The 25,332-nt window shown below is 34.7% G+C and overlaps 2 protein-coding genes across 5 annotated transcripts in view; one reads left to right on the top strand and one right to left on the bottom strand.

Moving 5' to 3' along the window:
• Positions 1 to 25,332, top strand: part of LOC123672345 (glutamate receptor ionotropic, kainate 2) — a 730,109-nt gene that overhangs the window by 154,587 nt on the left and 550,190 nt on the right. The window lies entirely within an intron of this gene.
• Positions 1 to 25,332, bottom strand: part of LOC123672348 (zinc transporter ZIP3-like) — a 75,159-nt gene that overhangs the window by 48,044 nt on the left and 1,783 nt on the right. The window contains exon 1 of one of the 2 annotated variants that reach the window (XM_045606428.1): positions 11,983 to 12,331. The exons of the other annotated variant lie outside the window; for it this stretch is intronic. Coding sequence (XP_045462384.1) covers positions 11,983 to 12,251 — 269 coding nt within the window. The 5' untranslated portion in view covers positions 12,252 to 12,331. Of the gene's footprint in view, positions 1 to 11,982; positions 12,332 to 25,332 lie in introns of those variants that run through there. 2 annotated transcript variants of the gene reach the window in all.

The following is a 25,332-nucleotide window of genomic DNA, read 5'->3' as shown; positions in this document are numbered from 1 at the left end:
GCGATATAAAAATGAAGCAGGTAACTTTATTTTTAATGAATATCTACATGTTGGCGGAATTTAAGCCATTGCCATCTAAACAAACGTTTGAAACGAGCACAGTACTTTCTTATGTTGTAGCTTGTCTGACTGAAATTGTTGAAGAGAAAAATGATTCTTTAAAAGATATCATAAAAATTTCTTAATAGAGAAACTTTCAACTCAAAATAGGAATGTTGAAGCTTGGGTAGATAGCTTTGAAATTGTAACAAATCGATTTCTTTCGAAAGGACCAAAACTTATAAAAGCATTCCACTTATGTCTGGACCCATATATGAATGATTGGTTCCTAAATACTCGGAGGAAATTAGGAATAGAAGCAGATTGGAATTCATGAAAGGAAGATTTTATCTTTACGTTTGGGGATTAGTCTTGAAAACCCATCCAATTTGCTTATAACTTTCGTCATTTGCATGGTTCCTTTATAAACTTTGTAATAAAAAAAAAGATTATACTTGAAATTTATCACGAAATTCCATGAATGATTGAATTGAATTTTATTGTATTGGGCCTGCCAAATAAAATACAAAATGTTTTGAATGGGAACTAGATCCAACTGTTGAGGATTTGATACAGATATTGAAGAAATTCGATGGGGAAACTCATAAAAAAAATTTCAATTCTGAAATCAGCAGCCCCAAGGATGCAGCTTCTCAGAAATTCAGAAAGTCAACAGCTATTATCAAATCTTCGACTGAGAAGAAACACTGCACTATTTGCGAAAAGAGTGGTAAAGGTTTGCGTTACCAACTCCTGCTGGTTTCGAGAAAAAAATTGAGTGCAGTGAGAAAGGTAAACAATTTCGAATTAGAATCTAATTTGAATGCATTCATTACCGATACAAAAAACTGATATTGTTACCACTGATCGAAGTCGATATACTCATAAATGGTGGAATAAATTGTAAAGCAGTTTACGATCTCGGATCGAATATTTCGTTTGTAAATTTCAACCTTTTGCAGAAGTTCAAAATTCTTATGATGAAAATTAATGAGAGCAATTTTAGTAAGTGGAGTTGTTATATTGCATTAAAAAATAATTAATATATCTCAAAAAGTTTTACTTTTTGTTCTAAAAAGCGGAACCTTTCATAATGATTTTCTAATTGGCCTTGATTCAGTTCAAACATTCGGACATAGTCAGAATGTAAATTTCACATTTCCGAATTTTCAAAATCATAAATGGTAATTCGAACCTAGACGTAAAAAGTATTTCAGGTTTAGAGAATATTAACGCGAACGATTCTACTCGAGTGAATTTTAATGATTATATTAACGAAGATGGTTTCACGCCGGTAAGGTTAGCTCCCGGCCAGCCAGCTCCACGGGAACCATTCATTCCACCACGGTCAAACACACTTTCGCCATTTTCGATATTTTGATTGAATGTCTAGATGCGTGAATGTAATAAAATGAGGTTCAACTTATAGAGAAATGAAAGATCTAGCGAGTAGTAATTTTTCGTTTACATAGGCCACATCTAGGGATCAATTTCAGGATGGAATTGAAGAATTTCATACCGGTCGAAGAGATTTTCGTGATTATTATATTTTTCGGATAAGCGGCCAGAAATGATATTTAGTCCATCTTATGGAGAATTGAAAAAGCTATAAATATTGAAATTTTCGTTCACATTCGGTACCTCTAAGGGCCCTGCTCCACGACCCAAATTGTATGATATCATGCCGGCCGGATAGTTTTTCGTGTTTTTCATGTTTTTCGAATGAGCGGCCAAAGATGATATTTAGTCCATCTTATGGATAATTGAAAAAGCAATGAATATTGACATTTTCGTTCACATTGGGTACCTCTAAGGGCCCTGCTCCACGACCTAAATTGTATGATATCATGCCGACCGGAGTGTATTTCGTGATTTTCATGTTTTTATAATAAGCGGCCAAAGATGAAATTTAGTCCGTGTTATGAAGGATTGAAAAAGCCATAAAAATTGAAATTTTCGTTCACATTGGGTACCCCTAAGGACCCAGCTCCACGGCCTGAATAGTATGATATCGTGCCGGCTGGATAGTTTTTCGTGTTTTTCATGTTTTTCGAATAAGCGGCCAAAAATGAAATTAAGTGAAGGATTGAAAAAGCCACAAAAATTGAAATTTTCATTTACATTGGTTTCCCTTAAGGCATCAGCTCCCCGACCTGAATAGTATGATATTGTGTAGCCGGTTAGTTTTTCGGGATCTTCATGTATTTCGAATGAGCGGCCAAAAATGAAAGGGATCGGTGGACGAAATTAAAACTTTTCTCACAAAAAAAAAGCAAAAACAAAACAAAAAAAATTATTCCAAAAGTATTTCTTCTTGTTTCAATGAAATAATGAAGGGCACCACATTGGTATTATTGATCAATACGAATAACTATCCGGCCGGCACGATATCATACTAGTCAGGTCGTGGAGCTGGGCCCTTAGGGTTGCCCAATGTGAATGAAGATTTCAATTTTCACGGCTTTTTCAATCCTTCATAACATGGACTAAATTTCATCTTTGGCCGCTCAGTCGGAAAACATGAAAATCACGAAAAACTATCCGGCCGGAATGATATCATACTATTCAGGTCGTGGAGCTGAGCCTTTAGAGGTTCCGAATGTGAACGAATATTTCAATATTTATGGCTTTTTCAATAATTTATAACATGGCTAAATTTCATCTTTGGCCGCTCATTCGAAAAACATGAAAATCCCGAAAAACTATCCGGTCGGCACGATATCATACTATTCATCTCTTGGAGCTGGGCCTTTAGGGGTAACCAATGTGAATGAAAATTTCAATTTTTATGTCTTTTTAAATCCTTCAGTACAGGGACTAAATTTCATCTTTGGCCGCTCATTCGAAAAACATGAAAAACAGGAAAAACTATTCGGCCGGCACGATATCATACAATTCAGGTCGTGGATCTGAGCCTTTAGAGGTACCCAATGTGAACGGAAATTTCAATATTCATGGCTTTTTCAATCCCTCATAACATGGACTAAATTTCATCTTTGGCCGCTCATTCGAAAAACATGAGAATCCCGAAAAACTATCCGGCCAGCACAATATCATTCAATTCAGGTCGTGGAGCTGGGCCTTTAGTTCAGAGGTACCCAATGTCAACGAAAATTTCAATATTTTTGGCTTTTTCAATCCTTCATAACAAGAACTAAATTTCATCTTTGGCCGGTCATTCGAAAAACATGAAAATCCCGAAATACTATCCGGCCGGCACGATATCCTACTATTCAGGTCGTGGAGCAGGGCCCTTAGAGGTACCCAAGGTGAACATAATTTCAATATTTATAGCTTTTTCAATTCTCCATAAGATGGACTAAATATCATCTTTGGCCGTTCATTCGGAAAATATAAAAATCACGAAAATCTCTTCGGCCGGTATGAAATTCTTCAATTCCATCCTGAAATTGATCCCTAGATGTAGCCTATGTAAACGAAAAATTACTACTCGCTAGATCTTTCATTTCTTTATAAGATGAACCTTATTTTATTACATTCACCCATCTAGAAATTAAATCAAAATATCGAAAATGACGAAAGTTTGTTTGACCGTGTTGGAATGAATGGTTCCCGTGGAGCTGGCCGGCCGGGAGCTAACCTTACCGGCGTGATGATTTCTCTACCAATTTAGATCATTTGGGAAGAAATGAATGACTTGCACTTGACAATATTATTAATAAATATGCAGGAGTTTTTGCTAATGACATATTTGATATCGGTTTCAATATCAGATCATGAAGCTACTATAAATTTGATGGAACTTAAAAATGTCTCTAGGAAACCATATAGGTGTTCTATTGACGATCCACAAGAAATAGATTCACAAATTTCTAAATTACTATCTGCCAATCTTAATGAGGATCCTTCCTCTCCTTTCGCAGCTCCTGTTACTCTGGCTTATAAAAAAGGAGGTAATAAAATAATAGATTGTGTATCGATTTCACGGCTCTCGATAGATTAGGTGTACCAGAAAGTCAACTTTTTCCTCTAATGAGTGATTTGATAGTGAAAACTAGTGACTGTAAGTGGGTTTCGGTTCTAGACATATAAATAGTGCTTTTTGGTCAATTCCTTTCGCAGCAAAGATCATCATAAAACTGGTTTTATAACACAAAATGGGCATTACAATTGGAAATGTCTACCTTTTGGTTTAAAGACCTCTCAAGCGATATTTCAAAGAATTTTGTGAAATATTATTCGTCGAAATGGTTTGGATTCTTTTTGCATTAATTTTAAAAGACATATTAATTTTTTTTAGTCTATCATTCTACTCGTTATGATCTGATGATCTGATCGATATATTAGGAATTAACACTAAAGAGTTTAAATCATAATTGAAGGAACATTATGTAAATTTAATTCTTACTGCTGTCGACTGTCCATTTTCTAACGGATTAAAATATTCAAATAAAATCCTTTCATCCTTCCTCTTCGCCAGAAGTTGACAACGCATATATTGTAATCAAATCTGAAAACAAAAAAGAACCAGAAAAGAGCAATAAATTTTATAGTTTCCATCATATACAACATTGAATGATGACAATTGAAATCACCACAATAAATTGAAGGATAAGAAAGAATCATATCGAAATTTATAGACGAAGAACTAAGTAACGGATTGGATGAAAGGTTGAATCAAACTTTAGTAAACCGTATCAGATGCAGAATAAATGAACAACCCACTCTTTCATCGTCCATGATCTATCATAGCAGACAAATCTGTAGAAGTATATAATAATACTATTCACACTTCTACTTTATCCCTAATTATTTAGCTATTAAATAATATTGATATACGAATCGTATAGTAGGTATATCCAAAGTCACTTGAACTAGTCCATAAAAGCGCTTGGCCAGATATTATTGCAAAACCATAGGCGCACGGTTTTTGAAACCTTTGAGTTGAAAATAATGGTAAGTAAGTATGGGACTTTGATGTCGATTCTTTCAGAAAATTTGTGATATAAATAGCTTTTGTTTTCACATCAAAAATGAAACTATGTAATATAAGGTATTAATAATTTGATTATTCTTTATTCTCGGCCTGTAATATACTATCAAGGAACATTATCACCGATGATAAACTGATCGTCTAATGAAATTATAAGAGCACGAAAATGTTTGAGATGAACTCGGAAGTTCTGTCTGGAGATAAGACAAACTAGGGTAGAATAGGTGCATGACCTTGAAATCCTTGAATGACATCCAATTTTCCACGTCAAAGTAGCAGTTACGTTTCCAAATTGAATTTTATTTCTTTGTTATTGTAAAGCGAAATTTATGTCCAGCCTTTGAAGCAGAAGGCTGGAAAATAATGATATACAGGATGATTCACCGTGATGGCATATTAGACGTTTGTGGTAAAATAATATTGATTTTGTGCTGAAAATTTGTATCTTGGGCTTTGAGATGTTGATCTCTCCCACAAAATATTTTCATCCACTACAACTTGCTGTTCCTGTCGCTTTCAATTTCTATGTTTTCCGAAAGTCATAGACTACTTCACTCAAAAATTGTGGTATTTCCTTAGTTTAAGTTTTTCTTAAAAAACTATGAAATATTTCCGTAATCAGAATCAGAATAAATATTCAAAGATATAGGTAACCTATTATTTTAACTGTCTCCACTAACCTAACGTAACCTAACCTAACCTATTATTATAACTGTCTCGACTGATGACGGGAAATGGTGAAATATTTCTATTTTCTAGGAAATACTTAATTTCTTTTTCGATCTGGCTACGTAGCTGATATTTTGACGTAGCAAATTAGAGAGACTCAAGGTCATACGCCCATTTGACATGATTACTCAAACTAGTAATAACATTGATAAAATCAGAAAATGTAATGAAAAATTTGTTGGTTCATCACACCTAGTCCTTTTCGTATTCCACCAAAAATTTTTTGTTCTATGGTATGAAGATCTTTAGGATTCGAAATCATTTTCTTCAGAACTGGTCGTATCATTACTGACTTTGAAAGTAAATGTGGAAGTAGATTTGATCGCAAAATAATCATCTATTTTACATAAACCATCGATTTTGCCAAACATAATAAACGAAATCATTACAATCATCAGTCACACAACGAACTAAAACTAAGTAAAAATGCATTTCAATAATACCCCTATGGACCAGACTGGTCTATGCGAATCATTAGAAAGTAATTAAGAAGTGATAGATGCAACCAATGGAGTAACCAAAAACGCTCCCGAAGTGGCACATGGATTATTCAGCCAATAAGAAAATCCAAATCGGAACATTATTGTGTTTCCAAGGCGATTTACTTAATACCGGGGTTTATTTGATAGTATTGTTAGTTATTGTTAACATCCGATGAATGTAAAGTTCAAGACCTGGATAGAGACAGAAAAAAAGCTTTCGAGAATTCTCGAAAAATTCTAACATTAACAAAACTAAAATAAATTTCCTAAATTCCCTAATTTTCGAATTCTATTTATAAAGTTGACTGAGGTATTAGCAGAGATGAATTGAATTATTTTCATGTATCCAAGCTTTATCCAGTTAACAGCAACAACAAGGGTAATAAAATCTTTAAACGTGCCGACAGTAACAGATACGGGTATAACCGAAATTACATCTGTAATTTCAGTTGAAACACGTTCTTTAGGGATGAGGATTGTACACCTATTGCAAAGACCTATTGTTTCATTTCTATGTTACGCTTATATGCTTATCTATTTTGAAGATGGTAACTCGTTCACATATTAATTTTCCGGAAAAACTTGTTCATATTTAAGCCGTTACACGTTTGTGTAACTACCAGTTAGATAATTTTTGTACAATTCGACGAAAAAAATGTAAATTTTGTAATTTATAGCTGATATCGTTACTAATTCTATTTTTTCGTACCTTATCTGCTTGAGACGCATATTAAGTGTTAGGTGGTTCCATTTTACGGGCGGTCATGTTCCCCTTGACACCCTTCCCCCCCTGGGACCGCGCTTGAAGTGTTCAATAATAATGTATTCCACTAGCTGCACTAGTGCGAATTAATTCGAGCTAATTATGTCATTTAGCTCTACAAAAATTCAAATTAATTCGCATTGGTGCAGCCTGTCGAATACTCTATTAGTGTGTTTTGGACAAACAAGAAAGTATTCACACCAGCCTAAGATCCTTGTAATCACTAGGTTGATTAGTTTTTGGAATGGGAATCGCCAGCGCTCTTTTCCACGACGTAGGATAGACCTCGGGATAGACTGACTACTCTATGCAGAAATTAATAATATGAGTAATAAACGGAAGATTGAGAGGATAGCGCAATCTTATAATGAATAAATTCTTTTATAACCAGACCTATATTCTGGGGATCGTTGTTTTTGAATTTACTCAATGTTTTGTCACGTAATTTCATGAGGGGTTTGACATTTTCCAACCAAGGTCGGCAATTTGTCTTTGTTACACGTATTGTCTTCTTAGGTGCATGCAAGTCCAGGATGATTTTGATATTATCATTCATAAATTCATCGTTACCATCGACATTGTCAATATCATATATGTTTCTCCAAGGTATGGACCGTAATTCGTATTCAAATTGCATTGGATCTATATTATTCACATCTATATACTCACGAAGTTCAATTCTCTTCTCACAGCTTGGTAGGCAACATTCACAAATTATAAATTCATGATCAGAAAAGTTTGATGGCAGAGTTTCTGATTTTACTATCTGTATATAACTGGATAATAATTCTTATCAATCAGTGAACATGTATTAGAAGTAAGATTATATGGCTTGATTGAAACACACAAGTCTACCATACCTGATGAGATGCCCATCAGGCCACTAGTTGTTTTTAATAATTCTTCCACCTACAAATTGTCGAAATGGTTGAGTAATCAACTGAAGTGATCTTTGAATTATATGTTCTCTTAAAGCAGCATAGAGCTGGTGGGAAAGATATTGAACGGTCCCATTCGTACGAAATACAGATAAGTATTTTTTAATGTAGTCAATCTATACACCAGCATCCCCTGTAAGAATGTCACGGATATTATCAAGGATGATCTTATCAATAGTGAGTACAGTGACACCGAAGTTACTGAATTAATGAATCATTTGAAGGTTTGTTTCAAATGGAACTTCTTTACATTCAACGTTGTAACATACTCCCAAGTGGGCAAATTATCGAAGGGATCGCCCTTGTCTACTTTTTCTATGAATAACCTTGAGTGTAATTTCATATCAATCATTCATTTAAACGGACATTCCATTTTATATTTATGGTACCTAATCATGATGAAAATCGAAAAACAAAAAAAAAAACGTACGTTCTCATCAAAATAGGTTATCACAGCTTGAGGACCGGTGAGACAGCAAAAAATTAAAAAAAACTTTATTGAATTTGCCAACGTGTCGAATCTTTATTGATTCTTCATCAGGGCTCTATATTAGTTTTTAAAGATCTCTTCTCTAATGCATTTTACGAGGCATTTTACGAAGTTTCGCTCGAGAAGAAATAATTGACCAAATTTTTAACGGGCTCCGGGACTATCATACTTAATGCTTATAGAATTCTCTTATCAAAGTAATTTTTTTTCTATTGAACTTTTTAAAATTACTCCTAGATAATCAGTCCTGGGATTGGATCTCCAAGATTCCTGTTGCCCCAGAACCCAGGATCAAGACTGACATTCATACTATCGAGATTGGGTACATAGTCTTTCAGGCTGAGCCCATATTCAGACCCTACCAATCAGGGGCAAAACTGGCTGAAGATTGATCTGTTTGAGAAGAAGAAGATAACCCTAGATATTTGTGCTGTTTGACACGATCAAGTGAAATTTGTGAATGAAATATGTGCGAAACAATATTTTGTTGGATTTCTTCAAATCTTCGATGAAGTTCATTTCATGCTTACATATCATATAACAATAACAGTGTAAACAGTAAAAAATGTGGATAAATATCTTAGGTTAGAACATAGAATATTCGAACTTTTAAGGTACATAGATTTAGGAATTTTTTTGTCATTCTAGTGTTCTGTGTTTAAATTTGGCACCACTCTAAATTTGAAGTTCAAACTTAGAATTTTCACAGATGAATATCATATATTTGAGAATATAGGGTAAATGATAATTTTTGTACGAAATGAAATCAACAACGATAATGAACGAATGGATATGAATATCAGAGCTAATATTTGTGGTTGTGAGCTCAATTCGTTATTATTATTGAATATAAAATAGAAAATCAAGAGAAAAATATTTTATCTTTATCGCCAAAGAAATTGGTGTAACTCGTTTATGGTATTATAAATAGTACTTCGTCCAACTAACGGAATGTTAAAAGTGAGTTTATGATGATTTTTTTAATATAGTAGCTTATTTCCAAGTTTCAAATTTCTTATACTTGGAAAAACTTCAGTGTTCCGGTTTCCAGGGGTGCATTAGCTCATTATGAAAATTTAAAATTGCTATATCTTTTCATCTAGGCCGAATCGGAAATAAGGGTATGGGAAAAAAGTGTCCCTTGCAACCTCAAGAATCAACTGTTACAATGTACAAGTCAAAGACTTACCCAGTATAGATGAGCATCATCCTAAACTCGATTTAGAATATTTTAGTATGACGTTCAATAGGGGTATCTCTGATTTGTTGGAGAGACTATTAAGAAGATCTAATATAAGTATCGGTTTCAAATCCAAAGATACTTTTTCCAATATATTTTTCAACAACATTGATAGGGTTATGTTTCGAGTAGGAGAGGTGTCTACCGTTTGGATTGTTTTTTCCGCTGCTTTCACATGGGTAAGACCATCAGAAATTTTAAGACTAGGTTCAAGGAACATTATTCACGTTCAAGAAGGGAGCAGTAACTCACAATTTGCCGAGATTCTGCCTGGCATAGTAGCTTGGAAATTTTAAAAAGTCGCAAGTCGCATGTATTAAAACCTGATAAAATCATAGGAACATCTCCCTAATACATACTATATTCGATTACACCTGAGTTGAATTTGTTATTGTGCACCTTGTTCACATGTTTGTAATCATGAATAGATGATAGTTTTTCCCAGAATACTGGTTTTTCTGGTATCTAGCCCCTGTAGTTTGATCGACTTTTATAATAATAGATAGCACTTCATAACTTGCAGAAGTATGCATTGAGGCTGTTCAATCATAGGATAGATTATAGTCTGCTACCTCTACTTCAAGGGCTCAGAAATGGGGGGGGTACTGGTAATTACCCCTCAAGATTTTCCAAATTTCAAAATCGCGAAAATTTTTCCATAAAATGAACCAATAATCATTTCTCTTTTTTTAGAAATCCACACGGCAGTAAAAAATCGGACCCTTTTATGGTTTATGAGTTTATTATCGCTTTCGAGATGAGTAGGTACTTTTATTGCACTACGGGCACGTTCAAGGTTTTTTATTTTCCTTTATTAACCCGCTTTCTCTGCCTCTTATTTGCCATCTTGATTTTTGCATTCGTCATCGGTATACACTTACCCGTTGTTTTCGTTTTTTTGTATCATTCTCGTCAAAAAATTTCATTATGTAGTTATCAAAGAACTGAACATTCCATCATTTATTTGTGAAGACATCAGTTTTGAATTGACTATATCTACTCGGCGTTGCTGAATTGGAGGTACAAATGAAAATGATAATTTTTCGTATCATTTCAAGAAAAAAATTTCTATAACATGAGTCCTCAAACACTTTGTTTTTGAGATACAGGTGTTAAAGTTTAAATTTTATTCTCATAGAACCTTCCCTTCATAACTTCATAAGATAATTAATTTGAATTGACCATAAATATTCAATTTAAAGTTTTCATCATATTATATGCTGATTTTGAATGCAAATCTACAGGGCGATATTTTTTCTGGGAGAGTGGCTGATTCTTTCCTTCAGAATTATTTATTGGTGAACCGCTGGTAGTTAAAAGAATGTAAAAAGAAAATCTGGTCTAATACTACACTTTTTGGTTTGTTATAGTTTTATCCTATCTGCCATCGATTTCGAGAAAAATATTTCAAACAACTCTCTAGCTATCTTCAGGAAAATCCGAATTATTTCAAAGATCCAACTAGTAAGCCGTAATGATTGAATGAATTATAAGTTTTGGTACTTATTTACCCACTCTGTAGCGTAGATTAATGAAGATTTGATAAACTGATATAAGCATCGCTAAAAAGTACGACACACTAGAAACACCCTGTATCTCGAAAACAAAGCGTTTGCGAGCTTATATTTATGGGACTTTTCATTCCTAAGATTATCCAAGGAATCTCTCATTTTCCTCCGGAACTCTAATCAAGGAGCATTCAGTATAAGGTAAAAACAACCGAATTGGTAATAAAACAAATCATTTCGAATAATTTGGTTCAAACTTCGTTATCAAACTTTTTTTCTCACATTACAGATACGATTAAACGTTGTTGTCAAAATTTTTTTTTGCTCTGTCTATAATAAGGTTTTATTTAATATATATATTACTGAACAACGTTCCTACTGCATTGTATTGCAGCATTGACTAAATTCAAATGTTGTTCTCGTATTCCTAGTTAACTTTATCTGTTGCTTATGTATGACTCCATTTTGACTCTCACCTGATCTATATTTATATATCTATTTCTATTTTTTTATTTTTCCAGTCAATTCAACATATAAAAAGTAGAGTTATCGAGGAAAAGCAACAATTTCTAATTGAAAGTACTACTTCACTCAGTTAGACATCTGGAAAACAAAGGAAAGACAATAAAAGTCGATGTTTCGATAACTAAATTTGACATTTTATGTATTGTAATTATGAAAATGTGCTATGAAGTACAGCTCTAGTGGGGTAGGATATCCCATTATGATAATTGCATCAGTAACGTATTGTTTGATATTAAGTATATTATGTTGGTAGAGGGTAAAGGCTAGATATTAACTTTTATATGATGCAATATCAAGAAATTTGACATAATCACCTTTTTTGCCGTTTCGGGTCCAATAGACAGTCATCGCTCATTTTGTCACTTCCATGGATGATGTTGAATATTTTGATTGGACAATAAACCATAGAAAACCTAACGACACCCAGGGTGGCAGCAGCCGAAATTTTTGCGACTACCAGCTTCATTTTTCCACGAAAGCGAATGCTGAACTGCGAAGCTCGCACCTTAATTATCTTGAATGTGTGTTGATTACCGTCTATTTGTTCAATCGATCCGTTTGTACAAGCTCTGACAATTTTCATTATCTTAAGGGTGGTTTGATGGCACGTGAAATTTTGGCGATCTTTTTCCTAGATGAGAGATTGGAGGATTTAGGAGGAATATGAACAGCTGAAGGAGCAGGTTTGTTCGTTGAATTTACTGTTCAAGATTTTGAACTTCTAGATTTAATTATGAATTATGAATGCTTCATTAGTTTCCTTATATCTCTTCAAATTTTAGGGTTTCTCATAATGAAACTTTTTAATAGAGTAATAATTCTTTTCAGGTGGGCATACATAATAATCTAACAGGATGTTTCCGAAAAATCTCCATCTCCGGAATTATTTCTTCAGCTCGTAGTTTCTGGACATAATATCATTTTTGAAATGGTGGACAACTACCGAATTCTTCAAGGAGTTTCATCCAATAAGTTCATCGGAAATTCCAAGATTCTACTAGTTTTATATGAAAATCTTTTTTTTAATTAACTCAACTCTCAAAAAATTTCAATTTTTTAATAATCTTCTCTGCCTCAAACCATTTTTTTCATATAAAACATATCAAAAAATGTAGGTACTTACTTTGTATCAGAAAGGGGGTTTTGATGATGCGATTCTGAGTGGTTATTTTACATATACAAATGCAATCCAATCTAGTCCGAGCTATCATTTCGGGAATATTAGGAATTTTTCTCGAAATTCCGGTCGAATTTGTTATGGTTCATGTAAGATGTTCAACTCGATGAAATCTGTCATCATTGAAATATTAGGTTTTTAACGATATTTCCATTGAATTTTTCAAGCTTGATTATTCGACATTATAGCTTGACATTGTTATTTAATATCCATCCGCAAAATTCCGAAGTCGTCATCAGTGTCAAGAATTGTCTTTGAAAATCTCCGCATCAAAATTCGAAAAATACAGAACTGTCAAAATTATATCGAGAGAATCCTGTTTCAAGAGAAAAATAAAGGGTAACATTCTGAAAGAGATATATGACATGGAAAAATTGCTGTTGTCTTTGGATATTGAATAACCCACAAACTTTTTCTTGGATAATTTTCACAGGTGGAGCAACCAAAGACGGCATATTACATCTTTTAGATAACTCATGTTTTGATGAACCAATAGAATCCGTAAATTTCCCATAGTTACGGCGTATTGATAAGTGGATATACTCTTGACGACTTGGTATAATCGGTTTGGTGTTCCGCCTTCTGCCATATAGGGATCATTTCCATAGTAACATTCTTGGACGTTCTAAAAAAAATGAAAGTCAAGCTCATTGAAATGTCATTGAATTTTCAAAATTCGACGCTTTGGTTATGGTTGTTGAAATTATTTGTTATATAATCGTGAAGAATACCAACTCGACCATTGGCAAGGCATCATAATGACTAATAATAATGAGACATCTCATAGGTCCTTAGTTTTCCAATGGAAAACTGACAAGCAAGAGATACATTCTTGAAGAACATTTTACCACAACTGATGCAAAACGTAAATTTGGGATTTTTACATCTTCAATACAATCAATGGAGCATGACCACATCGTTCAAGATGGTTCAAATTTGTACAGTATTCGAATGATCAACATCGTGTTAGATGGATAGGTTGCAATTTTCTGGTTTCGATGTCTGCGAGATAACTTGACTTTACTCCCATGTATAATTTCTTCCGCGTAAACGTTTTGTTGATGGATGACCCCATTGTGAACAGCAGGTGACTGAATTCATTGATGATTATAATAATAATAATATAGAAGTTTGACGAGGACCAGAAGAACAACAAGGACTGTACACGTCCGAGCTCTATCCTTCTGATATTTCAAATATCTTGGATGGAATATCTTGGGTTATGAGAGAAATTTAGAAAAAAAAGAATTCTCAAAACATATTTAGTTCAGCAATGAATCTTCATTCTCTCTCTGTGGCCATAGAGAAATTAAATAGCCAAATAGAAGTCTCGAAAAATAAGCATTTGACTGGTGCTCTGGGAGATAATGCTTAACGGCTTTAAGGTTTTTTGAAGGAACTTAAATAGAGAAATATATTTTCAGATGCTGAAAGATGATGTATTTCGAAGAAGAATCTTTAAATGTGGCAAAGCCATATTTCGAAAAAATCGAAATTTGAAATACAGAAATTTTGGTCAAAAGTTGTCTCTACACGATTCACATTTGAGCCGGTCGAATTCAACAATTTTTTTTTAAACAAAAAAAAATAGGAACGACACTGCATTCTACATACAAATATCTATAAATACCTACTTAATGGGAACATAAGTGACTCATTAAATTTATTGTCAACCCTTCATTACAATCCCATTGTCGAATAAGAATGAGTTTTGTTTCTATTGGACCACCTAGTTAGGCATATGTTTCAATATATATATATACTTCAAACTTATTTTTAAGAGTCTTTAGTGTATAACTGTGAACTATTGATAAGGGTCAAACGACTCGATTATTTTGGAGAATAAAAGAAAACTCTTTATTCCTTGCCAAGCTTTCGAATTTATTTAATTCTTCTTCAGGGCTTAGAATGTGAGGTTATGTTTAGGAAACTTGCAAAACTACAAAACATTTGTCTTAATTCAATTCACATTGATCCTTTGGACATTAAAACGACAATAATTTTCTTCAATTTGAAACGTCAACAAAATAAAAACATTTTTTTCACAACCAAAATATATTACTTAAAATATTTAATTTATTTATTTTTTCTCCTTTGTGTCAACTGGCTAGATAGGTATATTCTATCAATATACCTATATATATACCACCGAGGAGGAGATCGAAAATTGGATGAAGAGTACAACCGAGAGACGAGGAGAAGAGGACCATCTAGCAAAAGTGTGTGAAGTGAAAAAAGGTCATTTTGTGTAACAGTGTGAATAAAGGATTTCGTTCAACAAGACGAGGAATTGTACAAGGTAGAAATTTTTCTTTTAAGACGAGGCTAGGAAAAATTCATAAGCTGTTGGTTCTGCAATTCCATTTGACTTAATTTGATTATTCACTATTTTTTGACTTTTATTCACATGAGAATTTTTTCCTGTATCTGTTTTTCTCTGGTATATTTTAATCAGGATTGAAGACGAATATTTTGATCTCCGATTCTCAAAACTGACGATTTATTTTCTGTAGATTTAGTGTGTTGATTTTGTTTTTTGTTCTTATTCCCATTCATTTTTGTGTGTGTCCATTTTATTTTGTGTTACTGTTGCTTTATTTGTGAGCGGCTACTGAATTTCTGTCTACGGGTAAAGTAAGACGATTCAATTTAATTTCATTTCGTTTCGACGTAGATACCTAAATTGAAAATGTACTCGTTAGGCGAAATAAAACATGTTGAAGACGGTATTTCGAAAGCCAAAGTTCCGGCTATTAGAGCGCTGCACATAGCTTGTTTCGGGACCGAAGGTGACAAATACAAAAGACGTAGGGCAATACGAAACTTTGACGGATTTGATTGGGACAAAGACGATAACGAACATCAAGACAAAATCAAAGACGTTGAACAAAAATTGACGGAGATTGACTTAGAGGCGGTATGCCAAATTTTGAATATGCCATACGAGGGTTCTACGGAAGAGATCGCCAAAAGGGTGTGCGATTTCTTGTGTGGTCCCCTATTAGAAAATGACGACGACGAAGACGATGACGACGGTGACAATGACGATGTAGTAAGCTCTGTTTCTGTATCGGTGTCGAAAATGAAGCTCGAAGAGGAAAACCGTAATTGTCGAAGTAGTTTCTCTTTGACGTTTAGGGACGTAGAAGATTCCATTCGACAATTCACGGGGGCCGATAATTATCCGGTCGGGAGATGGACAGAGGATTTTGAAGAAATGGCTGCGATGACGGGTTGGTCAGATCTTCAAAAATTGATATTTGCGAAGAAATCTCTGTCGGGTTTAGCGAGATTGTTCATTCAATCTCAAAAGGGGATAAAGACGTGGGCATCTTTAAAAGAGCGGCGATGCGAGGAATTTGAAGTCCGTGTGAGTTCGGCGCAAATTCACAAACTCCTGGCTAGCAGGAGAAAGAAATCTAGTGAGAGTGTACAAGAGTACATCCTCGACATTGGTAGTAGAGCCAATATCGAGGAGGAAGCGATAATACAATATATTATAGACGGTATTGCGGACACTTCCGCGAATAAAATAATATTGTATGGCTCGAAAAATTTTGGTGATTTCAAGCAGAAGGCCAAAATTTATGAGGAAATCACCAAGAGGGGAGATTCTCACTTTCAGAGAAAAGAGGTAAGATCAAACGGTAATGTCAAGCGAACGGAGACGAACGAGAAATATTGCATTAAAGACGGAAAAAATGTTGCGCAAGCAAGCAGCGAATCTTGCTATAGTTGCGGTAAAAGAGGGCATAAGTCGAGGGAATGTCCAGATAAGAGCAAAGGAACAAAATGCTTCCGATGCAATAAACATGGACATATCGCCGCGAGTTGCAGAGAAAAGGCTGAAACCACGGAAGTGGCCGTGGTAGAATCAGTTCCCAAAAATGCGATCAGACTTGTTTTTGGGGCGGTTGCGGTTGAGGCTCTCTTTGATACCGGTACCGAGATAAGCATTATTCGCGAGGATATTTATAATTCATACCTGCGTCACTTACCGTTAGATAAAGGCGTCACCATCATTAGAGGTTTGGGTCATTTCAAGGTGAATACGATGGGTTGTTTGAAATTAGACGTGAAGATAGATGGACAATTGTTCAACCTTAAGTTTCATATTATCCCTAAAGGATCGTTGGGATTCCAAGCGATCCTTGGTACTAATATTTTGAAACAGGCTACTGTTTTAATTGGGGAAGAAGGGATTAGCGTGAGATCAAAGGAACAAGCGGTTGCGAACAGTTGGTTGATGCATATCGCCATCGACGACGACGAAGATAGAATTCATGTAGAACGCATCGATAATAAATCTTGTAAAGGTAAAGACGGTGAACTGACCCAGAATTATAAAGCCAATCAGATGAAAGACGTGAAGTTAAAGATTAAGAAGGAACGCATAAACCAGGTAAAGATTACGACCGATGTCCCCAGAAGTAATAGTCGGGGGGAAAGGGTTACAATGCGTGAAAAGGAGAATCGGTCAGTGATTGAAGCGTTCGAAAATGAAATGGCGAAAGACGATAAAGGGCAAACAAGAAGTAAATGCGCAGATCAGGTACCCAAGGTACAAAGGGATGGCCGACGAAAACATGATCGACGGAGAAAGAAGGTCGAGACGTACCAGGTAAGAAAGCTTGTTGCGATAAGGCAAACGCAATTCGGCGCGGGTCAGAAGCGTAAGCGAAAGATTTTAGGCCCATATGAGGTATCGCAATCAAAGAGGAAAGACAGGTACGACGTGACGAAAGTCGGGGTTCATGAAGGCCCTACGAGGACATACACATATGCGAAACTCATAAAACCGTGGATACCTCACAGAGATGAAGAAGATGTCGAGTTCGGGTCGAACTCTAATTTTTAGGGGGGTCGAATGTAGGATCCGGTTTATTGTTCCCTGTAAATAATTGAGATGATCAACCGGATGTTTGGAGACCTATTAGTCTCTTCAAGTGCCAAGGGCATGACAAATTCAATGAATTTGTCAGGGAACGAATGGTTATTGTACATAATGCACAAAGGATGTGTCTTCGGGGTGTCGAAGAATGTCATATGTGGATTGTAAAACTTAAGGGATTTATGGGGTTGGATTTATGGGGTTGGGAAAAGTTTCAGAACAAGACGATTATGCCACATGTGTTTCATCTTTTTTCTCAGGCCCTAGTCCTTCTAGAATATTCGATTCCAGGAATCCGCGAAGATCTTTGGGGGCGGTACGGCAAAAGATTTCATTGGACTAGGAGATGATAGGTACTTTTCCCGAAGGGTGTGGCCAAAACGAAAGGAAGGGATATTCGAGACGGGGTAGTTCCAATCGACATAGAGCAAAGTTAAAAATTAAGCCGAAGACGGAAACAGTGAAGATTAAGCCGAAGACGGGGACAGTTAAGATTAAACCAAAGACGTGTACAGACGGTACAGTTTAACTCAAATCAAAGAAGAGACAAGTTCGGTCGGTCAACTTAAGACGTAAGACGAAAAGACGGTTCGCGGACTAGATTAAGACGAGTCGCGAACAAGTTAAAGACGAGACGACCGAAAACTTGAAGTACGACGAAGACGTTTCGAGTAATCAATTAAACGAGAGTTAAAGACGAAATTCAGTACCGTATACCGTATAGTAGTGAAAAACTAAACTTGTTATTAGGACGTTATTGGGATCTTCTCAATACTGAGTTTTCACTGTATAATTGTGGCTTTGTAAATAGATGTAAATAATTCAAAAGAGTTTCATTATTACAAATCCAACAAAGTCACGGAGAAAAAGACGAAAGGCAGGTAATCGAATCATACCTCTAGACGATCGATTAACCAAGCCTACATCTATACACAGAAATTTTTTTCATTAATCGATGAATTGTAGATCAAATATGTCGTTTCATCATAGAAGTGGCTACCATAATTTCATGATTCCTTTACTAATTTTCCTATCATCTGTTATTATTCAAATATAAGTATTGAAAAATTGGAGTTGAAATATAATTTCAATTTTTTAGGATTCTTGTAGTACTGAGTAATTTATATCGAGGAAGGAATGATATTTCCATGTTATCGTTTTGAATTTTGTCTTTGAAGAGTGTAATGTATTGTCTCATAAATTTCATGGTGATATCGATAATAAGGATAAAGTTCCTAAATTCCTAAATTGAGGAATAAGATTCAAAAGGCAATTTTTAAAATAAAATATTCTATTGAATATTTTCTATAAACACTATATACAATTGAAAACATCATGCTATATACAAAGATATTATCAAGAAAACATCGAAATAAAACTGAAAATTGTAAAAAATTTTTCTTGATTTGTTTCCAAAATTGTGAAATAAGATTCAAAAGACAATTTAAAAAAAATATAATTTATTGGAAATATTCTGAAGACACTATAGATATACATTAAAAAATAACATGCTATATACATAAATATTATCAAAACAACATCAAAATAAATTTACAAATTGCACATATTTTCCTTTTTCGTAAAGTGAAATTGAATCTTTCATTCCTTTTTAATTTGGTCAAAAAAAATTTTCAGCCTTTCATCAATCGATTCTATTGAACCATTATTTAAGTTTTTTTTGCTCGAACAGGCAATGTGTGGCAGAAATAACGATGTCTGGGAAGAATATAATTTTCTCGTTTGGAGGTAACTTCATACTGGTTGAATTTTTTAGTTGACAAACCATTTTTCAATTTATATACCGTTATTTCAAGCATTTGCTTGAATAAGGATGCCCTTGTTAAGCCAATTTTTTATGATTGTGATATCCAAACTAAGTTGACAGCCCGTTTCAACAGCTTTCTCAATTTTTGTGATATGAAGCAATGTAACGAGGTTAGGAACCATAATAATAGATTGCTGGATTTGGTTCTCACAAATAAGGAAACAATTTGTGAAGTGCTACCACATGACGATCCATTAGTGCCAGTTGATCCACATCATCCAGTGTTTATTGTGCAAGTTCCAGCATGCCCCACTGTCCCTAGAAATTTCTCCTCCAGAGCAAAACGGTATGATTTCAGAAATTCAGATGATCAAAAATTTTGTCGGCTTCTCAGTGAAGTGGACTGGTGTCAACAATTAGGTAAAATTAAAGATGTAAACTATGCTAGTGATATTTTTGACCATATTATTCAGAATGTAATTGCAAAGTGTGTACCCTTAAAAAAATGCTGCTCCCGTAATTATCCATTGTGGTATTCAAATGAACTACTTACTCAAATAAAAACGAAAAATCATAACCTAAAAATGTACAGACAACACAAACTACTTTTTTATCTCGAGCGTTTCAAAAGTCTGAGACGTTCGGTTAAGCGCGGTGTTAAATTTTCTTACGGAGAGTTCGTTCAAAGGTCTGAGAACGATTTCAGGGGAGATCCTCGGAGATTTTGGAACTACGTCAATTCTAAAAAAAACAAGTCTCGAATTCCCGGACAGATGCACTTTGATAGGGAGACTTTAACAACTCCAGAGTCGATAGTCAATGCATTTGCAAAAAATTTTAGAAATGTATACGTCATGAATGACGATAAAAATCTGTCAGATATCAACGGTGGACATGAGGAACTTGTTAACTCCAACAGTTTTTTGAATATTTTTAACGTTTCCGAGGACCTTGTCATATCAGCATCCAAACGGCTTAAAAACAGACTGACTATGGCACCAGATGGTATCCCGGTTAGACTCGTAAAGTCTCATATAGATTTGTTCGCCCGACCTCTATTCATCATATACAATTTGATGATGAATTCCGGCATTTTTCCGAATATCTGGAAAATTTCGCGCATTTGCCCAATTTTAAAGTCGAGGAAGAATTCCGAGATTGTTAATTACAGGCCAATTGCTCTTATATCAGTTTTTTTAAGTTGATCGAGATAGTTTTGTCTGATATAATTCATGACCACGTTCGAACATCATTATCTGAGTATCAACACGGTTTTTTCAGGTCTCGGAGCACTGCATCGAATCTATGTATATTCACTCAATATGTTTCCAAGTCTCTAGATTCTCGAAAACAGGTAGATGTGGTCTATACGGACTTTAGCAAGGCGTTCGATCGTGTCTCGCATCAACAACTGCTGAGGAAACTATCCAACTTTGGTATTGCGGGTGCTCTCCTGTCTCTGTGAGGGTGTACAGAGGAGGTTTCTCAAATTCGGTTTTCGGAGAAAACATGGTTTTTATCACGATAGAGGATACAGTTACGACTCTCTTTTGGATGAGTTCAATTTCATTTCGCTCAGAAAGGTCCGTGAAATTAATGATTTGGTTTTCCTTTATAAAATAATTCACGGACGTATCGATTCGACAATTCTTCTTTCGTCAATATATTTGAATGTTCCTCGTTTTACATCCAGATCACATTTAACTTTCCATATTGATGTACCTAATACTCAGCATAATTTTTATTGTCCACTTACGTCAATGTGCAGGAGTTATAATAATCTTCAGAGTGTGGATATATTCTTCTTGGCTTTATACCAATTTAAGCACTTATTGTTCAGTGCACTTCAGAATTGAATTATATTTTTAAAAACTTTTGTAGTAGGCTTATCATGATTTGTTTCTTTTCTTTTTTTTTTGATAGTATAATTATTGTATAATTTTATAGATAGTTTAATTATGTACACCTGTAATTGGGCTTTATGGCCTGTTGGATGTATCACTTTCAAAATAAAAATAAAAAAAAATAAAAATAAAATAGACGGATATAGTATATCCAAAGTCACTTGGAGGAAGCTTGAATATTTCAATTATACAAGGGTTGTCCAAGTTTTCAGAAATTCCTTTGGAATTTATGAAAATATTGCTATCAATACTCTCAAATAAACCCCGGTATTTAGCAGATCGTCTTGGAAACAAGAATGTCCCGATTTGATTGATCTTATTGGCTGAATATTTCCCCTCGTTTTCCCCTTTCCACTTTGAGAGCGTTTTTGGTTACACTCATCGGCTGCATCTGTCACTTCTTAATAACTTTCCAATAATTCGCATAGACCAGTGTGGTCCATAGGGGTATTATTGAAATGCATTTTTACGTAGTTTTAGTTCGTTGTGTGACTGATGCTTTTAATGATTTCGACTATGATGTTTGGCACAATTCTATGGCTTATGTAAAAAAAGATGAATATTTCGCAATCAAATCTATTTCTCCATTTACTTTCAAAGTCAGAATTGATATATGACGGGTTCTGAAGAAAATGATTTCGCATCCTAAATATTAACCAACAAAATTTTCATTACATTTTCTGATTTTAGCAATGTTATTACTGGTTTGAGAAATCATATAGAATAGGCATATGATGTTGAGGCTCTTAGTACGTCAAATTAGCAGCTACGTAGCCAGATCGAAAAATCAATCAAGTATTTTATAGAAAATAGAAATATTTCACCATTTCCTGCCATCAGTCGGGACAGTTTTAATAATAGGTTACATATATCTATATGTATATATTGAATATATATTCTGATTCTGAATACGAAAAATTATCGAGGAAAAACTTGAACTGAGGAAATACTACAATTTCTAACTGAGTGGAGTAGTCTATGACTTCCGGAAAACATAGAAACTAATATCGAAATTTGGATAACTAAATTTGACATTTCATGAAATGTCATCAATTATTCGTAATTGAAAATTTTATTGGTTTATGGATTTTCAACCATCTTAACGAATAATTTATTACAATTCATGAAATTTCGACTTTTTAGTTTCTTTTTATGTTTTCTGGAAGTCATAGACTACTCCATTCAATGAGAAATTGCAGTTTTCCTTGAGTATTGCCATATTGCTGAAATTATCATCAACCAAGCCATCTAATAATGCAATAATATACTGGGTGTGCCGTTTGAAATAAGAAAGTAATACTCTGTTTCCGGTATAAAAGGAAATTGTATAAATTTCCAGCACAATATTATTATTAGTTTTCTATAAACGTCTAATAGGCCATCGAGGTGAATCACCCTGTACATCATTATCATTTAGCCTTCTGCTTCCACTGAGGGACATAAATTTCGCCTTACAATAACGAAGAAATAAAATTCAATTCGGCAACGTAGCTGCTAATTTGACGTAGAAAATTGGATGTCATTCAAGGATCTCAAGGTCATGCACCTATTCTACCCTAGTTTGTCTTATCTTCAGACAGAACATTTCCGAATTCATCTCAAACATTTTCGTGCTCTTATAATTCTATGCAACGATCAGTTCATCACCGCTGATAACGTTCCTTGATAGTATATTACAGGTCGAGAACAAAGAATAATCAAATTATAACACCGTAGAATGACATAGTATCATTTCTGATGTAACAGCAAAAGGTACTCACGTCACCAATTTTCTGAAAGAATCGACATCTGAGTCCCATACATACGCAAAAATATTATTTTCAAATCAAGGGTTTGAAAATTGTGCGCCTATGGTTTATGACTGTTTTGCAATTATCTCTGACCAAGCGTTTTTATAGACTAGTTCAAGTGACTTTGGATATACTATACCCGGCATAGTGACGGGGTTCAAGGGGCAGAGCCCCTTCGGCCAGCAGAGCGAGTCCTAAATAAGTTCTGAATGAAGAGCCCGTTAGGCGAATATTCAACTCTCCCAAGGAATTAAGCAGATCAGATACCAGATATGCAAACGATCTTTTATGAACTTTTTTTTGGTGCCTTGGTACTGTGACAAGAAATCGATCACGCAAGGTGAGACTATGCGTCTCATGTCTCAACTGAAGGAGAACAAGATGACGCCTGTACCAGAAAGACATATTCAACCACCCCGAACGCCTCATGAAAAGAGTTATATTATCTATTTTTCTGTCAGTTTATGAGTCTAAAGCAGCTTTTTTGCATTTTTTGAAAACCATATCTATCTTTACCTTCCAAAGAAGGATAGTAAACACTCAGACAATGATTGAATTGGGGCAGCACAAGTGAGTCTCAAATCAGCTTCTTTGCATCCTGAGAGAAACAATGTCTCAACGAGCAGTAGGCTGAACTAATAATATATAATATAAATATAAGTTTATTGTCGATATACTCCTTAAAGCGTAGCTGTGGGTCCATAACGAATCCCAGCATTTTTCATGTTGTAGATGACGTCAGTTTAATATCATCAATCTTAATTTCCAAAGATTGCTCCAACTGTTCTGAGCTGCGTCTATTACCAAATATCATGACAGTACATTTATCTGGATTCAACTTGAGAAGATGATCTCTGGTTCAAATTTGAGTTATTATAATAAATTCTCTGAGCCCACTGATGCGACTTGTAGGGAAAGAAAATTACAACTGCGTATCGTCAGCATATTGAAATTACGGTTCAAGGAGGTATTAAACGAAACACTTGTATTAACTAGACTTAAGCTAGGTTGACATGGGTAGTGCATTGCGTTCAATGATTTTACGCCTTATTCACGGGCGACGAAACGACGTATATTCGTATCGCCATAACCTATTTGGCAAATTTATGTTGTTTCTTCGTCGGCACAAAGGGATGCCGACCAGCCCTGATGACTGCACATGTCTTTCTGCATCAATCTAGATATTTATGACTATGATGCGGCTCCTTTTTGATGGGAATGGACTTTGTCAGTATTTCTGCCTGTTGTTTATGACCGAATTAAATCTCATTCCGAATTTCTAAACAGGTGATTTCTGTTGATCAATCGCAAAACGTTTGTGGCTCTATTTTCATAGGACTTTTTTCATCCAAGGAATCTCGCTTTTTCGTTTTCTCTTGCCGTTAATATTCTCACAAAGTTTTTGTCTGAGAATATTTTTATATAGTTAGGCTATATGCAGGGTATCCCGGGAAGAATGGGACAAATGGATACATAAATGGAGGTCATAATGGGGGACTCATATCAAGATCGCCATTTGCTATATACAGGGTGATGTTAATCTCATAAGTGAAATTTTACAGATCAATAACTCTTTAACTAATCGACCGAATAATTTCAAATTTTTAAGAGTAGTCACTCTACTATCGCCTTCCTTCAATATTTCTGAAATCGCGAACAAATCAGATCCGGACTTTTTCTATTTTCGGAAATATTGGATCACCCTGTACGTGCACTTTTCTCGAATTCGTAACCACAAATAATTGATTCATAGAGAAAATTCATAAACCATTATTGGCACCATCATACAGGGTGATCAATAAACATTGCCTTATGGGTGGAGTTTCATTGTCCGATAAACTTATCAGTAGAATTAAATTCAAATTTTGCAGTTCGCATTTCACTAGGGATTGAATCAACAATTCCTGTAATGTTGATGCATGGGCTTAGAATAATCCAAGTTCGGTAATTAAAAAAATTCGCAAGTTTCTCAATGAAGGTTTGCAGTAGTTACAACAATTGTTTGATTGGCCCTCATATTTTTGAAAAATAGGTTGAAAATGGAATGAAATTGGTGGAAATGATTATGGTTTTTACTGACATGATGAATCTTTTCCGAACATGAAATTCCATCTAAGTCCGGTATACTAAGTGAGAA

The sequence above is a fragment of the Harmonia axyridis genome, chromosome 2 (genome assembly GCF_914767665.1).
Source record: "Harmonia axyridis chromosome 2, icHarAxyr1.1, whole genome shotgun sequence".
Taxonomy (NCBI): Eukaryota; Metazoa; Arthropoda; class Insecta; order Coleoptera; family Coccinellidae; genus Harmonia; species Harmonia axyridis.
The sequence above is the reverse complement of the archived record's forward strand: the minus strand, read 5'-3'. Positions and strand labels throughout refer to the sequence as shown.